Below are 25205 nucleotides of genomic sequence, written 5' to 3' on the forward strand. Positions count from 1 at the left end.
AAATGAAGAAAAAGACCCAACAAAGCAGCACTAATATAGAGATTTTATTTAAATTGTATTGAGTTTTTACAGCACATTGCATGTTTGTCACAACGCAACTGCACAGTTTGGATTTTTGGCCACATCATGTCACTTACACCCACAAGAGCTCTGAAAGGAGTATTTGATGAATACATCTGAGCCAAGAGCCCAGAGTCTCTCTCCAAGGCCATGCAGTATGTTCATTGATGGGACAGTCCCTCAAAACAGCCATTCAAAGTAGACAGATACAGTCTCCTCAAATGTCACCAATCGAAGTGCAATGAAAGTCGAGTTAATTAAAAAGCCACTCACAACTGGCAGTAAATTGTAATGACTGAGAAAATGCTTATTTTACGTATTGGAGACAAGGAATAGTTTGTTACTTTTTCAATGAATTCAGGAATTTCCCAGACACAAATTCTCCATTATTCAACTCCATTTAAACGAAAAAAGTTCTGCTAGACTGACCTAGATACACCAAAACTTTTTAGGTTACATCCATGGCAAGTATAAAAAGCACAGATGCTTCTCTGTAGGGCTGAAGAAAAGGTCAGGACAAATAACATTTCTTGTTCTAAATGCAGATCCTAAGTATTTTCAAAGGAAAAATGTTTTTTCCAGGAAGCAACATGAACAAGTAGCAGTTAGACAGCTACCATCGTTTTAAAACAGGCTGAGCCTAAGTGTAATTTACCTTTTCTACACCAATGAATCAAGGAAAACGTATAAGGAAATCCTAGTGGTTTCATTATAAGTCAAGGAGACTGTATCTGTCCTAACCACTGCACATGGCTAATATCACTGTATCTTTTGGTTAAGTGCCACTGGTACATACTAAGATGAAAACAAACAAAACAAAAACAATGTTTGGTCCAAATGGACACATTTTTTCTCCCAATTTTGGTATCAAGGCTTTATTCTCTTCTGTTTGGGTTCCATTGTTAAGTGCACAGAAATAGACAGCAGCATTTGTACTGAAACCCTCACATACCAAACAGCATATTCTAGGAGGTAAAAACCAAACGCAAAATTCTACCCTCAACATGTCAAGTGTTCAGGATAAGAAGCAGTGTGACCCAGAGGAGGCAGCAGCCAAGGGAAAGACAACATGTGGGAAGTGGGCAATGGAACAAAGACCCCCCCTCCCAAAAAAAAAAAAACCATTGTTTTATTTTCATGCCAGGAGAGGATCAAGGTGTAGCTCCTGTGTTAGCACCAGGACAACTAGGAAAAGTCAGGTGCAAAGGGTAGGGCACAATCAGCAAATATTTCACAAGGATAATTTCTGCTTTTCCCTTCTCATTCTTCACAGTGCTTACCTCCAGAGCTGCCACTGAGTAACAAAGACTACTGCCTTCACAGCTCAAATAACTGATGTCTGCCAGAACTGAACATCAGCAGAGTTTTCTCTGCTCCCGAAAAGGTCTGTCTCACTCCCTAAAACTGTCCCCCTAAACTGAATGTTCACTGATGCTGGCTGATGAGCCAAGTGAAAAATACAGCAAAACCTCCACTAGCTGGACCGGTCTTTAAAACCAAACTCCACAGAAAGACAGAACTAATGCAACTAGAGGGAGTGCCTCTAAAGACTGAGCCTTCATGCACAGACACAGAGCACAGAGGTACAGGGTATAGTTCATTTCAAATAGGATAGGAATTCCTATCTTATATACTATAATCCGCTTTTTTCAAGGTGGAGGAGAGATGGATCTGGTTATCACTTGGAGTTTGGTTATACATATGCCTTTCTATTGCTGTTTAGGGCACACATCACCAGGCAGTATCTATGAAATCATCATCCTGTGACCCCAGGAGAAAGAAACTGGAGTCACCAACTCAACGTTAAGCTTCCAGACTCTGGGTCTGGATCAGGACCATTACTCCCAAGGTGAGAGTCTCACCAGGAGAGGACTCCCGCCAGATTGGAATTCCTCTGCTCCAGTCTCATGGTACCAAGGAGGATTTCTCAAGACTGTATCTTTGAGCTCTGTGATTTCATGAGCCACACCAAGGAACCTTCAAAAACTACACCTGAAGCACATCCTCCCTTCAAACCTGCTAAAACTGGACAGGTCTTCTCCTCTGGCATTCAACTGGAAGCTGTAGCAATGGGTTTCTTCAGATGTTGGCTCATGAGTTCCCTGGCCCGAGATACTTGGATATGTTCGTAACATGAGTTACAGACGAGAACTGGGTCATAGAGTTGTTGATCAGGAATGGGCAACTTCAGGTGGCAGCAGCCAGCACAAAATACATTTCCACAATTTCTGCCAAAGCATGAAGAAGGAAGAGTTCATCAGAGATGCCGACATACTGGGAATGAATCATACTCTAAAAGGCCTTACATGAGTAAATAAAAAGAAAAGTTGGGAAAAAACAAAACTAGTTCCTATAAAGGTATCTCCGTTATCAGATTAACTCAATTTAGTTCGTATCTACGTCCCTCTCTATGGCTTTCAAGCCCTACTGAATCACACAAAACACGTTACCTGCAATGGTGTCTGCGTTTGGCCAACCAGAATTCACAGTCACAATTATAGCAATGTGATGCCATGTGGTCTGGAACCCAGCGAGTCACCTAACAGAGGGCAAAAGGAAAAATTCCAGCAACACTGCAGCAAGGAAAGCATCCTGGAAGAAAAGGACAAGGTCTAGGTGGCTACTACTTGCCTACAGAGAGTCAACTGGGGGAGAACATGTGACTAGTCTCTGAAAATTATGAAAACTCCCTACGTTGCAGAAGGACCTGCCACGTATTTGCCTGGACATACCTCAGTCTCTTTCTTATCAACAGGTTCCCAGCTTGCTTCTGAAAGGCAGTCGTCACTGTGATCAGAGCCAAAATCTTCTGTATCACTGCCATCTGACTCCTTCAAACACGTCTAAAGAAAAAGCCAAGGCATTACCACCAGCGCCTTCATCATCTCTAACATTTATTGTTCACTATGTGTCAAGCACCGTTTCTAAGTACATCACATGCAGGCTGCTAACTCACTTCAGTCGTGTCCAACTCTGTGCAATCCCATAGATGGAAGCCAACCAGGCTCCCCCATCCCTGGGATTCTCCAGGCAAGAGTACTGGAGTGGGTTGCCATTTCCTTCTCCAATGCATGAAAGTGAAAAGTGAAAGTGAAGGCGCTCAGCCGTGTCTGACTCTTAGCGACCCCATGGACTGCAGCCTACCAGGCTCCGCCGCTCATGGGATTTTCCAGGCAAGAGTACTGGAGTGGGGTGCCATTGCCTTCTCCGATCACATGCAGGAACTTATTTAATTCCTGACAATCTTATAAATGTATGCTATTATTATCCCCACTTTTACAAACAAGGAAATTAAGCCACAGAGAGAATTAAGAGCTGATAGGCAGTAAATGTGGGATTTGGACCTAGCATTCTGGCTTCAGACCCATGCTCTTGACCAACATGCTGCATCACAGTATGGAAAGAATATTTCTCCTGTTACATTCTAAACCAGGAGTTTGCAAGCTCTGGCCCACAGGCCAAACTGGCCCACTGCCTGCTTCTGTAAGTCAGGTTTCTCTGGAAGACAGCCACACTCAATTCATTAACATATGGTCATTATGGCTGCTTCTGCGCTTTGACAGAAGAGCCTAGTAGCTGTAAAGAGACGATACGTCTCTCAGGGCCTAAATTATTTACTATCTGGCCCTTTACCAAACAAATCCGCTGACTCCTGTTCTAAACCATCACTCTAAACAGTAAGAAATAAGTTGTTAGCCCTGACCATCCCACCAGCAGAGAAGTATGCAGCAGGCAATTGGGAATGTTCTAGAGCTTCTTCCAAGAAGCTCCCTGAGGATTGCTGTGCCTCGTCATCTCTCACCTGGCTTATTCCAAGAGGTCCTAACCAGCCTCCCTGGTTTTCAACTGCTTCATCCACTTGACACACTGGTGCTAGGGTAGTACTCTTTTCAGCACTCTTTTTTTTTTTGGAGGGGGACAAGCCATGCCCTTAGTTTCCTGACCAGGGATGTAATCCAGGCCCCCTGCACTAGGAACTCAGAATCTTAACCACTGGACCACCAGGGAAGTCCCTCTGGGGCAGTACTCTGATCCTACGACTCACTAGCCAAAACTTTTACTGCCCTGAAGGTAGAATCCACACAAAACGAGCTCTCAAGCTGAGCTTTCTAATCCCTTCCCACTTCCCAATGTCACCTCCCACCACACTACTAACTCCCTCCCTCACAGTCCCAGCACAAGTGTGCACACATGCATGCACATGTGCAAACACATACACCTCTTTATTCAAGCTACACCCCCTGGAATACCTCCATGCTTCTGGAAATGGGGTTCCTTTTTCACTGTCTGTGTGGCTAAAAGTGACCCATCCTTCAGCACTCGGCTCAAGCACTATCTTCTTAGGAGAGCCTTCCCTGACCTTTGACTCCCCTATGGCCCCTGATACCTGACGCTTCCGACCATCATGTCACTTAAGAACAGCCTTCTAATGGTGGGCTTGACTCTCCCAATAGACTGTGAGCTCCCTGAGAGCAGAGCAAGGTCTCTCATCCTACAGCCCACCCCCTAACTCAGTGGCACGCAGCAAGTACCCAGTGAATGGCTGTGGGGCGGGTGAAAGGCTGGATGGGGGCAGGCCGTGAGTACTTACAAAGTCGTCCTCATAGTCCATGGGGGGCTCCGCTGGAGGGGCGCAGCAGTGGCGGATATCCAGCCTCATCTGAAGCTCACGCACCTGTCGGCGGAGCTGCTCCACCTCCTGCTTGTACCCTGCTTCGATCTGCCGTAACCTGTGCTGGATCACATCCGTGGGGAAGGGGAGTCCATCGTCGTCCAGGTAGAGGGGAGGCACTGGAGAAGGGCAGCTCAGGGCGACAGGCTTCATGCTGGGGACCTGCTTTGGGTGACCGGACAGCCACATCCGGTTGTTTTTTCCACCTGGACCAGTACAGTGTCCATTGGAATGACTAGAACAGACCGGCGACTTCACCCCTTCTCTCTGAGCCCACTGGCCCCCAAAGCAGGGCCCCGGTGCCCGCGTCTGCTTACTGCTCGCCCTCTTGCTACAACAGCCGTAGGAAAGCAGCCGTCGAGGGGTGGTCTCCCCACTGGGGAGTGAAGTCACCATCCCATGGAAGCTGTCCCAGTTGGACCCTAAGAAAGAGAACTCACTGATCTGGCTCTGAGAAATCGGCTTTCGGGCCAATTCCAATGGCACTTTTCCCAAGCGGGGGTTCTCCAGTAACTGCCCGTTCTTATGATTCCCTCTCTTGCCTGTGTCTTCCTCCCCGTGAATCGTATCTAGCACAGAACTAGGCGGTTCCTGGTGGGCGACACTTGCTGCACACCCCGGGGGGTCCTGGTTGGGAACGTAAGCACTGGGGTTTGGAGGAGTTTGGCAGGTAGCACTCGGTGGGTTGCAGAGGGTGCCCAGACCATGATCTGGGGCACGTCTGGAGGGCATGCCCAGCAGAGAGTCCAGCTGGGCCTGCTGGAGGGCCCCTGGGAGGGGGTTCTGGGAGGACTCAGGAAAGTCACCGGTTCCTTCACGCTTGTCCGAGACGACTTTAGAGAGTGTGTGGATAGCTGCTTTTTCAGGACAGCGTTCAGGTGGCTCCTCTGTGCCATCCGAAGTCCTATCCAGCTCGTCCTGGGCAGGAGGGCCTGGAGCTGGGGCCTGAGTCTCTGTGAGGGCTTTGGTCTCAGGCTCAGAAGTGCTGCTCTTCGTTTCCTGGGGCACTGTGGCACCAAGCGGTTTGTAACCTGGAGAACCGTTTCTGTGACTCTTGAAAGGTTTATTGCTCAAGTAGTCTTTCTGGCTGCTGGGCAGCGAGGGAGGACCCGCCATCTCCCCTATAGCCTGCTGGGGACCTCCGGCCCCAGACTCCACGAAGGCAGTCTGCGATGCCTCGGGATTGCCATGCCAGGGCTCCAGGCCTGCTCTGGCCTCCTGACAGTGGTTATTCAGGTTGGGGTCACTGGATGTGCGCGTCAGGGGGCTGCTTGTGTCACAGGCAGAAAGAAGATCATCCATAGATCTCGTTTTAGGTAATCTGCAAAGACAACACACCACCTCCAGGTCAGGAACTGAGAGCTACCTCCAACAGACAAAATTGGGTCACCAAAGCAATCAAAGCCAGAGTTCACAAGAAATAACATTTAAGATTACAAATAACCAATGTTCAAGTTTCCCTGGCAGTCCGGTGGTTAAGAATCTGCCTGTCGAGACGGGTCACAGGTTGAATCCCTCATCCAGGAAGAGCCCACATGCCGTTTGCCCAGAGCCTGTGCTCTGCAACAAGACAAGCCACTGGAGCGATAGGAAGCCCCTCTGCAGCCGAAAAAATAAAATACATAAATCAATCTTTAAAGAAAGATACAAATAGCCAATGTTCACTGCAAAAGTCTGTTCTAGAGCTCCCTGGCAGTGGTTAAGGTGCTATACTTCCACTGCCGGAGGTGTAGGTTCAATCCTTGGTCTGGGAGCTAAGACTCAGCATGGCCACAAAAAAGTAAAGAGTCTGCTCTGCAAAAGTGGAGGACTTGAACCCCCTCCTCAGGAACCCAACCCAGGGTCTGTCCTCAGTTTTCATCAGTCTTTCCTCACAGTCTCCCTTGAATCCTCAACCACTCCCATAACCTCAGCTGCCTTATAAGCTGATGCCTTCCAATCTACCCTTCCAGCCAGGAATACAATTCGGCCTCAAACCTTACATGCAACCGCCCCTATTACACACAGCAAGACAGAAAGATGGTAGGTCCTGGAGTTGGATGATACCAGTTCTGACACTGATTATAGATACATGACTCAAGTGAGCTATTTAACCTCTCAGACATTTGGTTTCTCTTCTCTATAAAATGACGATAAATTACCTTGCCGAGATGCTATGAGGATTCAAAGTATAGGCAACCAACCACAAACTTATTAAGGCCTCACTCATGACCTCATTTTTATAACCTTCCTTATTATAAATTATCCCTCCATCACAGCAGGGACCAGCATGGCTTTTTACAACCATTTAGCGGCAGCGTACTCCTCTGAGGCCCAAGTCACCATGGAAACTTCCCCAGTATACAGTTCTAGAGACATCCGTGTACACCAAATGGGCAACCAACATGTTCAAGAATGACTGCCCTCAGCCTGCATAGGAGGGGAGTTTGCAGGAGAACGAATACATGTATATGCATGGCTGGGTCCCTATGCTGTCCACCTGAAACTGTCACAACAGTGTTAATCAGCTGTACTCCAATATAAAATAAAACGTTGAAGAAAAAAAGAATGACCACCCTAATTTTTAATACAGTTCTATAAAGTGATCAGAGCAACAAAACTGAGGAAACTTTGCCAAGAAACTGGAGAATTTGCTGGACTTTCTTTTTCAGAGGCCTCACTCAGCCAAGCCCACACTGAAAAATCCTTCAAACACAGTTACAATAGAGCTGATTTTTTTTTAAGTGTTTGGTTTTTTAAAATTATTAGTACTTCTATAAAATTACTCTTGTGTTTGATTTTACTCTGTGATTGATTTTGATTGCTGTGTGTCGGTGTGGTTAACAGATTCCAAGAAGGCAATAACAACATTATGATCATAGCCTCTGGAGTCCCATAGTCCAAGCTTGAATCTCAGCTTGGCAACTTTTTAGTTTTTTTCTTTGTTTTATTTTTTATTATGAAACTTTCAAACACACAAAAGAAGTAGAAAGTATGAAGAATTCCAATGTACTCTTTAGTCAGACTCAACAATAGCAACAGCCTGCTGTCCTCCACAGCTGAGTCCTGTGTGCACCAAAGGTCTAATTAACAATGAGGGGAGCAAGAACGATGTCTGAGGAGTTTGGAACCACGAGAGAACTTATCCAGCAAATGTGGTCAGGGACAGCTACGCACAGAGGACAGAATCTGAGCTGGGGATGGAAGAATGTGTTGGACTTTAATGGAGAAGAGGAAAGAGAGCAGGATGTTTTTGATCTAGGGGAAGGTAGAACCGAAGGTGAGTCAGGTCAGCTGTGAGAGAAACCATTTCCTTTAAAACCCTTATCCATGAAATCCAACTCCACCTTGAACTGCCTACAGCACACCTCCTCTTTGTTGTCAAGATATTTCAGTCCCAACCTGCATGTATCTCTTCCATCTCTCCGAACTGACTCATCTTCTCAACTTTACAGTGTCTACGTGCAGGCGTGCTCAGTCGCTCCGTCGTGTCCAACTCTTTGTGATCCCATGACTGTAACCCGCCAGGCCCCTCTGTCCATGGAATTTTCCAGACAAAAATACTGGAGTGGGTTGTTATTTCCATCTCCAGAGGATCTTCCTGACCCAGGGATCAAACCCACATCTCCCACACTGCAGGCAGATTCTTTACCACTGAGCCACCTGGGAAGCCCCTCAGTTTCTACAGATGGTACAAATATCCTCCTGGTTTCTAAGCTCAGAGATTTGGGACCTGACTTTGGTCTCTTAACTCTTCACTTCCACCTTCCAACATTCAGTCAACACCACAGACTGCTAATGACTTCTCAACAACATCTGAATTTAATTCTTTCTCTTCCCTTCTTATCTGAATTACAACAGTCCTGGCTGGCCTCCGTGCTTCCAACTACCCTGCTCACTGGTTAATTCTTGAAAAATCCTTTTGTCACTAGGTCACAATGACTTACTACTGACACCTGAATCAAAATAAATTCCTCAGTATAAAAGCCCTCAAGGAACTATCCTGTTTATTTCTTTCTATTCTTCAAAATACCCCTTCCCAGGGATTCTCTGCTGGTCCCGTGGTTCAGAATCCACCTTCCAATGCAGGGGACTCGGGTTCGATCCCTGCTCAGGAAACTAAGATAAGCTCGCACATGCCTTGGGGCAACTAGGCCTGTGCGCTGCGACTACTGAGCCCACGCCTCCACCAGAGAGAAGCCTGCACGCTGCAACCAAGACCTCCCCTCCATGCTGAAACTAAGACCCAACACCCAGCCAGAGGTAAAGAAATAAATATTGTTTTTAAAATGCCCCTTTCCAATCCCTGCCAGCTCTAGCTCCAAAGCGGTGGTGCTTCTTTTTAAAAGAAATTCTCTCTTATGTATCCTATTCTTTTGGACCCCTCTCCACTAACCTTGTTACCAAGCTTATAACTCCCTTTACTCCATTCACTTGTTCATTTAAGCATTTACTAAAGCACCTATTATGTTCTAGGCCCTGAGCCAGGTACAAGGGACACTAAAAAGCCATGGTTCCTGGGACTTCCCTGGTGGTCCAGGGGCTAAGACTCTGTGCTGCCAATGCTGGGGCCCTGGGTTCAAATCCTGGTCAAGGAACTAGATCCCACATGCTGCAACTAAGACCAGATGTAGGCAAATAAATAAATATGAAAATAAGTAAGAAAATAAACTTAAACCAAAAAAAAAGCCATGGTTCCTGCTTGGTCATCCACAAAAACCTCTGCATTAACAGCAGTCACCAAATGACCCATTTCTTTTTTTTTTTTTTTTTAGTTCTACCAGTTTATTGCTACCAACCCGTGACCCTCCACCCTCATGCACACATGCTCAGTCATGTAACCCCGTGGACTGCAGCCAGCCAGGCTCCTCTGTCCATGGACTTTTCCAGGCAGGAATACTGGAGTGGGTTGCCATTTCCTTCTCCACAAATGACCCATTTCTTACTTCCCATTTCTCTAATGGCTTTGAACAAGACACATTCTATTTATCCACTTAGATGCTAATTTAGAACTGTCCTCCAGCTGTCCTATGCCTTATCTCACAGTTTTTAAAAAGTATCTTAAATAGGATGAATATCTGCTATGTCTTTCGTACAGCATGTAAAACTTAGTACAGTCCTAGGCAGCTTGTAGGTATTTAAAAAACATTTATTGATTTGAAAAATTAGATATTGATTTAAGGCAGTGGTTGTTAAATGGGTCACAGAATGTGCTGAGAATCTGATAAAAAGTTATGGCCCCTCTCCTGGAAAAGGAAACTTATGAACTGGTACCCCATTCTGCATAGTTCACGGAATATCACAGAATTCCTGAAGCCTATCTATAGGCCTTTGACAATGGACTCAGTTCCAAAGACCTAAAATTTATAGCTTAGGAGGTTGGGGGTTTTGTTTTCCTTTATAATATTCAACCAATTATGTTAAGTTATATTTTAATTTTAAAAACCTTCCACCAATAAACAAAGATCAAAATTTGAAATGCACATATCCTTTGAACCCAGTATTTTCATTTCTAAGCACGTATCTGGCAGAAACACTAGCATAAATGCAAGGTATATGGTAACACTACCATGTACAAAAATGGTTTAGATGGTAAATATTGTGTGTGTGTGCGCGTGTACATGCACTCAATCATATCTGATTCTGTGACCCCATGGACTGTGGCCCACCAGGCTCCTCTGTCCATAGAATTTTCCAGGCAAGAATACTGGAGTGGGTTGCCATTTCCTTCTCCAAGGGATCTTCCCCACCCAGGGATTGAACCCATGTCTCTTGCATCTCCTGCACTAGCACGCAGGTTCTTTACTAGCTGAGCCACGGGGGAAGCAAATATTGTGTATATTGTACCAAAAAACTTTTTAAATATATGTTAAGTAAAACACCCCCTATAATGATTAAAAAATGGAAATCACTTAAATGATCAATTGAAAATTGATTATGTAAATTTCCATACACTCTACTTTTCGACTTATGCAGCCACTAAAAACAATAAAGCAGCTTTATATGTGCTTTCATGGTTGACATCCTGATGCACAGTGGGGAAAACAATTTTCAGAACAATGTGAAAAATACGGTCATTGTATTTTAAAAAATGTTTTTATATGAAAGTGTGGATATGTCTGAGGAGAGATAAACATCTGGGAGGCACCAAAGTGGCAACAGTGAACACTGGGGGGACAAGGAGCAGGGGGGACTGTCATTTTCTACTTTTATATTGTTTGGCTTAAAAAAAAAGATATTACTCTTATAATTCAACCAATCTCCATTCTACTTCCCCCCAGATAGTCAGCCAGAATGTAACTTTAATTTTTATGTCTCCCTTTAAATTCTGAGGGAGTGATGTGAAGGCCGTTCCCCTTTAGGATACTCACTTCCCTGAGAGCCAGATGCTGCTGGGAGCTCTGGACACAGCAAAGGTTATTAGGGAGCTAGCATGCTCCGCATCTCTTCTATCAGTTAATATAAATCAGGACCATTCCCACAAACCTTCCTGAAACACTCCTTTTAGTTCTGTTCTCCTCTCCCCTGGGTGTGTCACAAAGGATGATGGCAGCTTGGAAAAAAGGTAACTACTCTTATCTTAAGAGAGGGCCTTGAGAACACACAGAGTGCCCTCCAAGCTAGCCAACAGCCCTGAGCCAAGTTTTGCCTTCAAATGACTCGAGAAGTTACTTTAAAGTATTTCATAAAAGGAAGAAAACAGCATGTAGGCAAGGCACAAAGCAGCCAATGCCTTCGTAGCGGAGAGGGGAGAGAAGCCCCTCTTACCTGTCCAGAGAGCGGCCGGAGAACTCCTGGCTCTGAGTCACCGGGGAAAGGTAGAGATCCATGCTCTCCTCCCCAAGTGTGCACGGAGATGACGCCGGCAGATACACGGCTGTCCAGAGGTGCAGCGCCCGGACATGACACACGGGATGCAGGACCTAGGGAAGCAGCCCCATACTCAGGTTCTGTGAGATGTCTCAGGTCCCCCTTCCTTCCCAAGCCTCTGGGTCCTTGTTCTTCCCGCTGCCTCGGGACAGTGCCCCCCAGGCCCCCGAGATGCACCTGGGGGATAAGGGTCGGGACTCACCATTTCTGAGCCAGGCGTGTAGAGGAAGTTGTGGAAGTTCTTGTTGCCGGCTCGCAGGAGGGCCCACACGGAGCAGGTCCGCTTATAGATGTTACGCTTCTCTCGCTCACAGGGGTTGTTGGCCAGGAAGGTGCCGTAGAGGCAGGAGTACGTGTGCTGCACCAGCTTCACCTAGACAGCGGGACAGTTGGCACCGGGCCAGGCCGCCCACCCCCGCCCCTGCCCCCGCCTCGGGTGCGCCACTTACCAGGAAGGCCTCGTTAAACTCAAACAGGCAGGGAAACTGCTTGAGCAGCTGGTGGACGGAGTCAAGCCACTGCAGGAACACGGGGCACTGCTCGTTCTGGTCCTCTGCGTTCTCCTGGTGGCCGCAGCGGTCTCCGAACTTGTGCCCGAAATCCAGCCAGTCAGATTCCACCAACACCTGGAAACCCTGCAACCAAGAAGGGGTTCGAGTAGAGGGCCTCTCTGGGAAGGCTGCGGTGCTCCCCGCCAGGGATGCCCAAAGCAGGGGGGCTGGCAGCTTCAGAGAAGAACAGGCCCAAACCTGGAAGAGGACTCCAAGCCACCCATGTCCTCCAGGGAAAGATCCCCAGGCAGACGCAGGGGGTTCAGTACCTCCCCAAACTCCCCTCCTCCTGCTCTTTCCCGCCCAACCCCTCTCAATACCTCCAGCGTCCTGTAATACGGGTCCAGGAGAATCTTGGCCAGCGCGACGATCTGTGGCGTGCGGTCCCAGCCGTCCGAGCAGTGCACCAGCACGGGCCGGCCCTCCCGGTCCACCGTGTTCGCCACGAGCACCGCCGCCTTCAGCATCACCGACAGGTGCTGCAGCCACTTGGTGCTCTCCAGAGCCGACAACCAGCTACGCGAGGGCAGAGGTCACATCTGTCACTAAGGGGGCCGAGGCTGCAGCAGTCTCTCTGCCAGCCCCGGCCCCTACACCGTAACAAAGTCCCCTGCAAGAGCTGACGCCAAGAGGTCTAGCCCAGGACCCTCCTGCCAAGAGACACCTAGCGAGATGGTAGGGAAGACAGAATGTCTGTCGGCTGGCAGACATCTAGCCAGCCGATCAACAGAGGATCTGGGAAACATCACATGTGCTTCCAGCCACTTTGCCTCCCAGTTCTCTGTGTTCTTGGAGGACAACTAATTCAAATAAAAGGAACCCAGTGTCCTGTAGCCGCGCCAAAGCATTGGCTGAGAAACGGAAGAAGCGTTCTTGGAACTGGCCCACCGCACACAGGCCCCGGAGTTTCCGGTACGTCACAACTCCCATCTCCCCACCGGATCCTCCCAGCACAAGCAGCACTGGGTAAGGGATGAAGCTCGAGGGCAGACAGAATCGGAGTTGGGCACACCTACTTGCTGGGATCCGGCATCTGGCTACACACAGCACGGAGGTACTGGAAGCTGTTCCGGATGGCGTGGATGTTGGCCATTCCCATGAACACGACCTCACAGTTGGGGTAGTACTCTGCACACACACAAGGAAAGCGCAGCGTGAGGACATCCTGGAAACAGGCCTCCAGGACAGGAGCGGTCCCGGCGGGTGAAGCTCCCCTGGCAGGGCAGGCCGCTCCAGGCTGGAGCTCAGTGTAGCCTGGGAATCTAAATACCTTTTTCTCTCTCAAGTGCCATATACTAACAGTGGGAACAACACCACAAATGACGATGATGCGTAAGTACGACTCCTAATGACAAGGGACAGTAAATCCTCAACAAACAGCGGCTGCTCTGTGCCACGAACTTTATACGTGTAACCTCTAATCGTCCGACAACTTTGTGAGGGATGTTCCATCCCCATTTTGCACATGGGAAAAGAAAACTCAGAGAGATTAAGCAATTTTGGCACAGTCACAGCAAGTGAGTGGGGTCCTGATCCCAGGCCGGGCTTGTTTGGCTGCTTCCACGCACAGGCTGCCCCCGAGGCCCCTGCACCCAGGCTGGCTGCAGACGTGGGTAACAGCAATACCTTCGCACTCACAACCGCCACCCTTGGCCCTGTTGGCCACCGCCGCCGTGTACGATCGGGCATCCAGGATCAGCAGCTTCTGGGGGGCAGCCGTGCTGCTCTCTACTCCAGAACACGCCGTCAGGGAGGAATCTGCATACACACAGGGCAGGGGGAAGACCCTGGGTCAGTTAGCGCCCAGGAGCACCCTGCCCAGGCCACTGCCTTTCACAAGACCCCTCACACCACCACCCCTGCCTCCTGAAAGGCAGGAACCCAGACGCCCTGTATGTTGTCTGCTTCTTCTCCCTCTTGCCCTGGGGTCTCCCTGGGAGCTGAGGAGGCCAAGATGGGGGCCTACTCCCCAGGGGGCTAGCACCACCCACACCTTACCGAAGTCAGTGTCACATGCCTCGCTGGCCTCACTACTCCCGGTGCTGAGGGAGCCCCCACTGGTCCTTGGCCCTGGGTCCAGGGCACAGGCTTTAGCGATGGATGTGACCAAGTACTCGTCATCAGCATTGCGCCAGCCCCACCAGCTGATCTCGGGCTGGCTGCAGCGGGCAATGGCAGCCCCGTTGCGTAGGTGTCTGACAAAACAGAACAAACGATCATGCCCTTGGTGTTCACAGCCCCCAGAGGCCTACTGCTGAGAGCTCAGGGGGCCAAGCCGAGATCTCCAGAGCCAGCGGGGACCACCCGATCATCCAGCCCACAATAAGAGGAACCAAAAGCCCTTAACATCTCTTGAGAGCTTTACAGTGTACAAAGCATGGTCACATACATTTCTCAGATGTGCTGTGTATTCCCATGGTGACACTGACTCATCACGTCTACACAGCCCCTGCTCCAGATAGAAACCTCTAGCAGGGGAACAAGCCCGAGCCCAGAGCATGAACAGCTCCAAACCTCCTGGCTGCAGCCTGCCTCGCAAATGTTTTCTGGTGTAGAACCAGGCAATAAAGTTTCAGTTTTGGGAGTCATAGCCAGTCTCTGTTGCGTATTCTTATGTTTTCTTTTTTAAAATAAAATTTTTAATTTTAAAATAAAAATGTAAAAATCATTCATAGCTCACAGGCTAAACATATAATAGGCTATAGGCCGGTTTGGTTCACAGGCCATGGTTTATCAACCCGTTTTAATGCGATATTTCACACACACACACACACACGTCCTCAAAAAGAGCAAAGAAAAAAAAAAAAGTGAATAGATTTCCCAAAAGCCTCATCCTTAGGAGAAAACAACAACTAAAGCAGCTTTTCTTATAAAATGATTCCACAGCCACTTCCTGAAGAGTGTCAGCTCCCAGTTAACCACACTACCGCAGACCTCCACCTCTGACTTTCCTCCTGCACGAAGAACGTCTCACTGACGCCTCGGTCCCCACTGCCTCACCTATACACAACCACAGGGATCCGCTTCCAGGAGCGGAAGGAAGCCACGTTCTCCAGCTCTTTATCTGTGATCCATACGGGAACCAGCAGCTTCTGGGGATAACTGGGGCACAACCTGCGGAAAGACCAGAGCGGGTCATGGAGCTTGATTAGAGACCTGTGATCACAAGGTCCTCGGGGATGGCTCTGTGGGGAGAGGGACCAGGAGCCCCCCGCCCTCAGGGAGCCAGGAGCTGCGCGCACCCTGCTCTACCCACCCAGGGAGGAGGTCTGGGTCCAGAATGGGGTTTGGGTTCCCCGCCCCCCAGCCCTCTCACTTGTAGTTACTGTTGATGTGCGAGACCCTCCAGACATTCTGCAGGTCAAAGCCCATCCTCGCCAGCTCGGCCTCCTGCCGACATCGTACGTGCTCGCCTGCAACACAGCCCCGCGCCTGTCAGCATCAAGGGCCCGGGGGCAAGAGGGGGAGGAGCAGGAGATAAGGAGTGAGCGCCGCAGGCCTCACCTGGCTGACACAGGTGGGCGTGCTGGTCCTCCTCGGTCAGCCCCAGGCACCAGGCATGGTAGGCAAAGGCAAAGAGGTCCTCGGGCTTGGCGGGGCTCGCTGTGGCCCGGCTGAGCCGCGACAGCCACTCTTGGCACTGCTTGAACGTGGAGAAGTGGCACCTGCCAGGCAAGAAGCCATGAAGTGAGGCAAGAGGAGAGTGTGTGCAGGGGCCAGGAGGGCCAAAGACCCAGCCCCGGGACGGTGTGGGGAGAGGAGACTGCAAAGCGGGAGCTAAGGCCTGAGGACCCCGGGGAGGACCAGGGAAACTGGCCAACACCCCAGAGACACTGTCATAGGGTGATAATTCTCTTCCCAAGAACTCCTGTTTCTGAAACATAAGAATCCCCTCTAGTGGAGCCTGACTGTTTCTCATATCAAATCCAAACGCTATCAAATCTGGCCCTGGGGTACTTCCCTGCCACCCAATGTAGGAGGTGTGGGTTCGATCCCTGGTCAGAGAGCAAAGATCCCACATGCTTCATGGCCCAAGTGCAAAACATAAAAATGAAACCATATTGTAACAAAAATCAGCAAAGACTTTAAAAATAAAAAAAGTTTTAAAACTCTGGCCCTGGATGTCTGCTACCCCTTGTATTATCTCCCACAACTCCCCAGCACAAGCCTTCTGTCTCAGGGAGGAAGTCCTGTCTCCTGGTGTTTTCACTTCACTTAATGGTCTCCTCTCAGCCTAGCCATGTCCTCCAGATACTCTGAAGATAGCTGCAGGCCCACCTCTTCCTTGAGGCCTTCCCAGCCTAACCCATTCCACAGATCCCTTCCTCTGTTATTCTTAATGTGCTGGGAGAATTAAACAGTAAGTTTTCCCAGAGCCTACTTGAGCTGGAGGGTTTTGCACACAAGAGTGACATGGTCTGATTATAGAATCACTCTGGCTACTATAATGAGAGTAGATGGAAGACCCTCTCCCACAGATTAAGTCTTCCTTTCGCAACTAGATTTTAATCTCCCTGAAGGGAAGGGCAATGCGAATTCCTGTTCTGAATGCCAACAGTCCTAAGTGCACAGCAAGCTCTAAACTGGGCGTCCTCTTCTTAAAACGTTAATTTTTATTGGAGTATAATTGATTTACAATGCTGTTAGTTTCAGGTGTATAGCAAAGTGAATCAGTTATACATACATCCACTCTTTTTTAGATTCTATTCTCGTATAGGTCATTACAGAGTATTTACTAGAGTTTCCTGTGCTGGAGAGTAGGTTATCAGTCTTATTATCCTTTTAATAATCCTTGGAGTCATCCCTCTTTCTCTCATAGCCAATCTGTCAGCAAACCCTGTCATCTCTACCTTCAAAATTCTGACTACTTCTCACCATTTTGTTTGCTACCAACCTGGACCAGCCATCATGACCTCCCACCTGGAGTAACTGCAACAGATTCTTAATTAGTCTCCCAGCTTCTGCCCTAGCTTTCACCCCCATCCTGCTTCCATCTCCTCTCAATACAGCAGCCAGAGTGATTCCATAATCAGACCATGTCATTCCTTTGTGCAAAACCCTCCAGTGGTTTTTTCACTTCCCTCAAGTAAAAGCCAATCATTATGACAGCCTGACACCCTCCCAGCCTCTCTGACCTCGTATCCCCCTATCCTAACCCACGTGCACTCCACTCCAGCCATGCTAGCCTCCTTGCCATTGTGCCAGGTTCCCGCCCGCCTCAGGGCCTTTGCACGCACTGGTCCTTCTGTCTGGCACACACTTCTCCCAAATACCCACAGGTCACTTTCTTCAGGTCTCAAACGTCACCTTTTCATTGCATCCATTCTCTGATCATTTTGTTTAAAGCTACAACCTTCACCCCCATAACACTCAATATCCCCTTTCCCTGCTATACTTTTTACCTTTACATTACTTCCCTGATAGCTCAGTTGGTAAAGAATCTGCCTGCAATGCAGGAGACCTCCTGGGTCAGGAAGATCCCCTGGAGAAGGTATAGGCTACCCACTCCAGTATTCTGGCCTGGAGAATTCCATGGACTGTACAGTTTATGGGGTTGCAAAGAGTTGGACACAACTGACCGACTTTCACTACCATTTAATATATTCTGCCACTGCTGCTGTTTAGTCGCTAAGTTGTGTCCAACTCTTTTGCGACTCCGTGGACGGTAGCCCACCAGGCTCCTCTGTCCATGGCATTTCCCAGGCAAGAATACTGGAGTGGGTTGCCATTTCCTTCTCCAGGGGATGTTCCCAACACAGAGATAGAACCCACATCTCCTTGGCAAGTGGGGTCTTTACCACTGAGCCACCTGGGAAGGCAATGTATTTTACTCACTTAATATTTACCACTCATATCTCCCCATTGGAATACAAGCTCTATGAGGGCAGAAAATTATGTCTATTTGTTCCCTGCTATATCCCTAGAACTTAGAACAGCCTGGCATAAAGTGCTCAATAAATTCATGTTAAATGGATAAATAAATGAGTCAAGAACAATGTGAGTGCTTTTTTTTCTTTTTAAAAACTATTTATTTACTTGGTCATGCTGGGTCTTAGTTGTGGCATCTGGGATCTAGTTCCCAGACCAGGGATCAAACCCAGGCTTCCTGCAGGGAGAGCTCAGAGTCTTAACCACTGGACCACCAGGAAAATCCCAAGGTGAGAGCTCTGTGCCAGGTAACACCCTAGGTGTTCTCGGGTGTGTCATCTCATTTAACCCTTATGAAAACCCCGGGGGCATTATCCCTATTTCTTTAGTCAAGACACTGTGCGTCAGAAAATTGATTCTGCCAACTAACACAGGGTTTTCACTGTTTGTTCCAAATGGGAAAGGGGAGGCAGTATTTTTCCCTTCTCGCTCCAGAGAAACCCTGCAGCAGGCGGTCTCAACAAGATTAAGGTAAGAGGACCTGAGCGAGGGCCCGCCATTCTCACCTCACCACTTTGGAGTCCTTGCAGGCAATGTGCAACTGGAACATATCCCGGCTCTCCACGCTGTCAATCATCCGGAGGGGGACCTGTAGAGGAAGGGCAGACTGGTGCTCAGATCCCCCTGCTCCACGTCACTCCTCACCCACCTCTGCCCAGAGGCTGATGTAGCAACAGAAGGAAGGAAACCGACATTTACAGACGGCCTGCTAAGGGCCTGGTAACTGTGCTGGGTCCTCCACATATGTGACCCCAGTTAAAAATCACCAGAAACCTCAAGGCATGTATTTGCACACCGTATTATTAAGGAGGAAACTGCACCTCAGCTGAGTGATTGATCAAGGTCACACAGTTGGTAAGTGGCACTCTTCCAACCAAGTCACTGTGTCCCTAGAAGGGCCAGCAACAGAATCAAGGGAAGAGAGAAGAAGGGGGAGGAGAGTGAAAGAGGTACAAAGACAGACCTTCCGCTAGGAGATAGGAAGAAAAAGAAGGGAACCCCAACTCTTTGGAGATACTACCAAATGGAGCACTGACACAGTCCCACCCTGAATTTCACAGGGATTGTGGCTTGGGTGTGGGAGAACAAGACGGGAACTCACGTTGATGACAGAGTCCTTGAACTTGATATGCAGCCGGTAGTTGGAGATGGCAATGAGTGCATCAGCTGCACGGCCCAGGAACTCCACTCCCTCGCCCTGTAGCACTGTGAAGGGCACCTGCCAGGGGGCAGCGGGACCTCAGTCCAGAAATGAGTCACCCCTTCACTCCCCTCTACAACCCTTGATTTGTAAGACCCCCTCTGGAAAAGCCGGGCCAAGGCAGGACAAGAGTCTTCTCCATGGTAACAGCACCAGGCAACAGCCATACAGAAAAGCTCTTGCCTTCCCTAGGGCCCAAGGCTCCACAACAGACAGACTCCCCTCCCTCCAGAGACCCAGGAGCAGGAAGCCAGAGCTCCCATAACAGATCCCCTTGGAGATATTTGGAGGTGGGGGGAGGAAAGGAAGGGTGTTTTCTGAACCCAGCAGGGAGCTCTACCCACCTCGGGCCCCCAGCTCTTCCTTACCTGCAGATTCTCCTCCTCTTTCACTAGTTCCTTGTGGGGGAACAGATCCTTGGCTTGGATGTACTCCAGGCTGGGGGGCCCCTCCTCACCCTGTGGGGAAGGCCTCAACCCTAAGTCATCAGGCTCCACCTGGCCCATCAGGCCTCATTCTGCTCCCCTCCCCACAATAACCCCACATACACCCTTTAAAAAGGTTCTGGTCTCCAGAGGAGGGGAGAGAGGCCCGGCGTGCTGTGTGAGGAGTGAAGTGGAGGGGGAACTCAAGCCTCTTAAGCCTAAGAGAAGAGCAAGGTCCACAGAGTCACTGGGAATCTGTGCTCCCTAAAGAGGGAATCTCCTGTAGAACCCAAACTGCCCAAACGAAGGAGAGGAAACAAAGCAAAAAAAGGGCGAACTGGAAAGGTAAGACAGAAGTGGGAAATGGGAAGTGCTGCCCTGAGGAGTAGGAACCAGGTGTGCAAGCTGGTCACAGAGACAGGAGGGGATGCAGGCTGCCCAGGCCACTCCTCTGAGGCTTCAATCTGGTGGGTGAAGGAGACAAAGAGGAGGGAGGCGCGGGATGCAGGCCCATGCCTCTAGAGGGCCTTCACGGATGCTTTCAAAAGGAGGATGTGTTTTGGAGTGGAGCTTCCTTTCCAGTTAGGCCCTCACTGCTAATAAGCCCCCTCCACCTGCCAAGCAACCTGCCCTGCCTGACGATCTGAGGGGAATTCCTGAGGAATCCCACAGCAAGCAGAAGTAACTCCTTTCCCAGCCACTAGGGAGGGCAGGGAGAGGAGGGGATCAGGCGCCTGGGAGGAACCAGGAGACCCAAGGACAGAGAGAGGAAGCCTGGCAGTCATGGGGGAGGGGGGCGTGGGGGGGGGGGGGACGGTGAGGAGGGGAGGGGTGGGAACATCTGAGCGGACAGATGGGAGAAGCTGGGAAGCAGCATTAAGCCAAAGGGGGAGGAGGGGAGGGCGGGGAATGATGCAGAGGCACGGAGGCCCGCAGAGGCAGAGTGGCAGGGAAGATGGAGAAGAGAGGCTGTTTGGGGGACAGTCAAGGAGAAAAGACTGGCGCGTCAGGTGAGGGGTGGAGTAGTGGAAGGGGGAGGGGACTGGGGCCAGGGAGACGGCTCAGACATCCTGTGCTCCCCGACCAGCCCCCGAACATCCCAGAAGGCCTACTGGCCATATCCCACACCCCCAAGCAAGGATGCGGCGGACGGGACCAAGACCGAGAGGCGGAGGTAGAGGAGGTACTCGCGCAGGGCGGGGCCTCAAGCTCTGCAGTCAAGGGCAGCGGCTTTGGGGCCAAGATGGGTCACAGAATTCCCATTCCCGGCCTTCAGCAATTCTCGGCACCCAAAGATGAAAGCAAGTCCAGTAAAGAAAAGGGGTAACATCCCCTCTCCCTGCCAGGGCCCTTGGGAAGGGGGATGGGCTGAAATTCGGAATCTCGAGGGCCGGCCCTGGGCGGGGCTGCGGGTGCAGCCGGCGTCGGGGTCCGGCCCCCCCCCGCCCCCCGCAGGCGGAGCAGGCACTTACGAAGCAGCTGAGCATGGAGCAGGAGACGCGGGCGGTCAGGCTCATGGTCGCGGGCGGTCTGGGCCAGCGCACATGTCCCCGGAGCCGCTGCGCTGCCCGCCCGTCCCGGGCGCCCGCCGCATCCCGGCTGCGGGGCCGGCCAGGTGCAGCCGCGGCGGCCAGGAGGCGAGCGCGGGCGGCGGGGCTCGGCGCGGCTCCCGCGCGCCTCTCCCCTCCGCTCCACAATGGAGCGAGCCCAGCTCCGCCCTCGCCCACGAGCGCGGAAGGGAGGGGAACCCGACGAGGGGAGCGCCCCGACCGCGCGGCTCGGGGAGGGCGGAGGCGGGGCGGCGCGGAAGGGGCGCCCCGGGCCCCGCCCACAGCCCCGGCTCCTCCCTCCCCACCGCCCCTCCGCGGCCTAGGAGCGCGTCCTCGGGGGTTTCTGGGGTCTCTCAGGAGGGGCTGAGCGACTGCGCCCCCACCCCCCAGACGGCGTGGGAGGGGACGGCGAGGCCGCCTACATCTTTTCATTCCCCTTCTTCTCAAGTGAGCCACCCCACACCCCTCTTTCACACGTCCGTCCCCACGCCCTCCCTTCTTTGCTGCTGCTGCTGCTAAGTCGCTTCAGTCGTTTCTGACTCTGTGCGACCCCATAGACGGCAGCCCAGCAGGCTCCCCCGTCCCTGGGATTCTCCAGGCAAGAACACTGGAGTGGGTTGCCATTTCCTTCTCCAATGCATGAAAGTGAAAAGTGAAAGTGAAGTCGCTCAGCCGTGTCCGACTGTTAGCGACCCCATGGACTGCAGCCTACCAGGCTCCTCCGTCTTGAGTCCCCCCAAAATCCTGCTGTGAGTCCCAAGATGGATCTCACCTCCCTCCACCGCGGGCCCTTTCCAGTTTCTAGGCTTCCTTCCTTTCCCTCCAAAACCACCACTCACCATTCCCCTGTCCATCAGTGTCTTCCAATCCCCGGACCTCACTAATCCGACTCCCCTTTTGCCCCTTAGAATGGACACAGGTCTAATGACAGTTGGGTCACTGCACACTCCTGAAAGGGAAATTCTCGGGGGTTTTTATCCTAAGGCCCCTGCCCAGCTCTACTCCTTCAGCTCCACCTCTCCCCTTGTTTCACATCCTCTGTCTTCTGGGTAAGAAAGTCCTAAGAAATTTCTTAGACTAAAAGAGAGGAGCTGGAACTATGAACCACAGAAGCTATGCAAACACAAAACTCAAAACCCAAGGGTAGGGGAATGGAGGGAGTTGCGTAGAGGGCCAGAGAATAAGGGCAGTGATAAGACGCTTGAAATGTCACTGAGAGTCACAGGAGGAACTGTTTGAAACCCTACACTCCCAGTGCCTGGTAGCTTTCAGAAACCAGGGCTTTTGTTTGGGTTTTGGTCTTGGGGGAAGGGAGGAATAGGAGAAACCTGACACTTTATTAAGCATCTACTATGAGCCAGACATGTTTCAAACATTATCTGGCTAAAACCATTCAACTCTGAAAGAATTTTGTGAGATTTGAGGCTTACAGAGAAAGTCAGTTCACCTCAAGTATTTAAGTGGTGGTGCCAGGATTCAAAATTAGATCAGGCTGACTCCTTTCATGGTATCACTGAGAAGAAAAAGGACAGGGGCTATCAGTGGGTGGGGGCCAGGACCAGCAGGCTTTCTGAGAAGAGACCAGAACAATACTATACACACCACACACCCACATGTCTATGGAGGGAAAAGAGCAAGTCTTCTCTTCACCTGAATGCTCTGACCTGTCCCTAAGCACTGGGGACACATGAAAGAACTAAAGAGATACAGCCAGAATCAGGGCCTGGTCTGAACCCGGGCCTGCAGCTCTCCACTCCCTTCTCAAGTCACTACTTCCTCCTCCCAGCCCTCAGGGATTAAGGGGTTCCTTGTATTTGAGGTGAAAAGAATGGCAGTTAGTGGAGAATGTATGGGATCATTATAACACACACACACAGCCCCCAGTGATATTCTGGGCACCTTGAGGGTGCTTCAGTCAGTGGCTGCCTATAGTAGCTTAATGGAGAGCAGCACTCTGGAGCTAGAGAAGCCCCACAGTTTTAGAGGGGTCACTCCTGATGTAGCACCCACAGTACTTCAGGGACTCAGTAGGAACTACAAGGGTCTTGATATAAACGAGGTCTAACTTTTAGACCAAAGCAGAGCGCTTCACCCAAGGACCAGGAGGAGCAAGACAAGGGCCAATATGAAGAACTAAGAGAGACAGTGGGGAAAGCACGTCAGAGCATGTGCAGGAAAAGACTTCCAGAGGCCTCCCCTCCCAGTGCTGTGTATCAGCTGATGTTTTGCAACCTAAGAAGCCCTAATTTATCTCCAGGGCAGATGAACCTGTTTAGTTGCTGAACAGAGTTGCCTGGAGCTCAAGGTCCAGGAGGGGCGGGCAGCTTCATGGAAAAAGACACCAGGATTACAGAAAACACTGCAGTCTGAGGAAAGAGTACTCACCATTCTACCGTGGTGAGGGTCCTGGCTGCCTGCTTCTCACTGTAAGGAGACAGAGAAACATAGGAGTCAAGAGCACGGTTAACATCACCATAGTATCAACAAATGCCACACAACTACTCCCGAAGTTCCCCACAACGCTTATCTGCCTCCCTCACAGAGAACCCAGCCTCTCCACAAGTCAGCATGCCAGACAGAGGCAATGGGACCTACGTGGGGAGAAAGCAACAAGTGGACTCTGCAGGGCATGAAGGCAGCCACGAAGTCCTGCAGCAGGACTCAAGAGTCCTGATTCCCAATCCCAGAAAGAGAATTAAAATGCTCCGAACCCCGTTCTTTTCGGGAAAGCAAAAGAACCGCCAGCTCTGTAGAGACGGAGGATGCCCAACCAGGGCTCACTTCTGGTCCTGGTGGAAACATGAATCCACAAGAGCACTCTGCCAGCCTCTGAGTCTGGGAGCAGCACCCACCTGACCTGTTTACTGGGGGCAGAGTCCAGAGCAGAGGCCAAGAGGGAGGGGACCACAACCTGTGATCAGAAGGCAGCAGGGCTGGACGTGTCCCTCTGAGGGCACTTGACTCCAAATGAGGTGCAGGTTAGTGGGAGGAGGCCACACAACAGGGACAGAATCAGGCAAGTGCAGGCCTCAGAGTCAGTACCTGTCAAGTGGCCCCAAGCAACAGGAATGTCAGGATGGGCCTCCTTGGCCCACCTAGGGAGCCACTGAGGTAACCAGGCCCAGGTTTCACTGACAGTTTTCTTCATGCCTGCTGTCCGAGCTCAGGGGGCAGTCCAGCAGTACCCCGAAGAAGGCTGTGTGGATATGTCTCCATCCGTGGCCCTGCCCGCCTCCATGGTCACAGCCCACCCTTTCCCATGGAGGCGGCAAGTCCGGGGTTGCTGCCTCACCGCCCACTGGCAAGCAGCCTCAGAGAAAGCGAGGGCGAGCGAGAAAAGGACAGGCCTGGGAGGCCCACGGTGTCCGGACCTCGGGGATCTAGTCACGGGGTGGGGGGGGGGGGCGGGTCAGGCTGACAGGGGAACCCAGGTGCCCAGGTTTTGGGGGCGGAGCCTAAAGGTTCGGAGGTGGAGCCCCGAATGACAGAAGGCGGGGCTCACGAAAGCCGGTGGGGCCGGGGAGGGGCCGGGCAAGACGCGGTGGTTGCGGTTCCCAGACCGGCAGTGCACGGGGCACGGTGACTCACCCAGCCGGCGTCCGCCCGACCCTCCGGAGGCCGCGCTCTCGCCACTTCCGTCTCCCGCAGCCGCGGAGGCCACGCAGCTCCGACCCACCGCGGCGCCCCTCGGCCCAACCAATCCTACCTCCGGCCCGTGCCCGCCCTGGCCAATAGCCACGCCGAGTCCCGCCCTGCCCCCACTACGTAGCCACCGCCCTCGCTCTTCGCGCCGCTCGTTGGTCCAGTGGAGCAGACGCCCTCCCAGCCTCTAGCCTATCGGCTTCCGGGAAACGGGGCTGCGCCTGGAGGGAGGAGGTGCGGCGCCGGGGTAGAGACGCGACCAATGGGAAATCACAGCGCGTCCCTGCGGTAGCCAATGGGAGAGCAGAAAAGGGGGGCTGCAGGCGA

The 25205-nt window shown here is 51.1% G+C and overlaps 1 protein-coding gene across 5 annotated transcripts; it reads right to left on the reverse strand.

Moving 5' to 3' along the window:
* Positions 1-25: 25 nt before the first annotated feature.
* On the reverse strand, positions 26-24922 carry MTMR4 (myotubularin related protein 4). 5 transcript variants are annotated; one of them, XM_027516721.1, is made up of 19 exons: positions 24825-24922; positions 23622-23660; positions 19630-19719; positions 19163-19279; positions 18567-18649; positions 15637-15797; positions 15449-15545; positions 15133-15246; positions 14131-14327; positions 13759-13890; positions 13149-13260; positions 12453-12648; positions 12031-12216; positions 11784-11954; positions 11480-11634; positions 4652-6053; positions 2793-2903; positions 2511-2599; positions 32-2288 (listed from the first exon to the last, which is right to left on the reverse strand). In XM_027516721.1, exons 2-19 carry the CDS (start codon positions 23622-23624, stop codon positions 2111-2113), a joined length of 3594 nt encoding a protein of 1197 aa, XP_027372522.1. In that variant the 5' UTR covers positions 23625-23660; positions 24825-24922; the 3' UTR covers positions 32-2110. The 5 variants fall into 5 exon arrangements, with proteins under 5 accessions (XP_027372521.1, XP_027372522.1, XP_027372523.1 ...); XM_027516722.1 differs by lacking the exon at positions 24825-24922 and adding an exon at positions 24279-24795 and having other exon boundaries at positions 2111-2288; XM_027516724.1 differs by lacking the exon at positions 24825-24922 and adding an exon at positions 24089-24107 and having other exon boundaries at positions 2111-2288.
* Between the last annotated feature and the right edge of the window lie 283 nt (positions 24923-25205).

Source organism: Bos indicus x Bos taurus, chromosome 19, assembly GCF_003369695.1.
Source record: "Bos indicus x Bos taurus breed Angus x Brahman F1 hybrid chromosome 19, Bos_hybrid_MaternalHap_v2.0, whole genome shotgun sequence".
Lineage (NCBI taxonomy): Eukaryota > Metazoa > Chordata > Mammalia > Artiodactyla > Bovidae > Bos > Bos indicus x Bos taurus.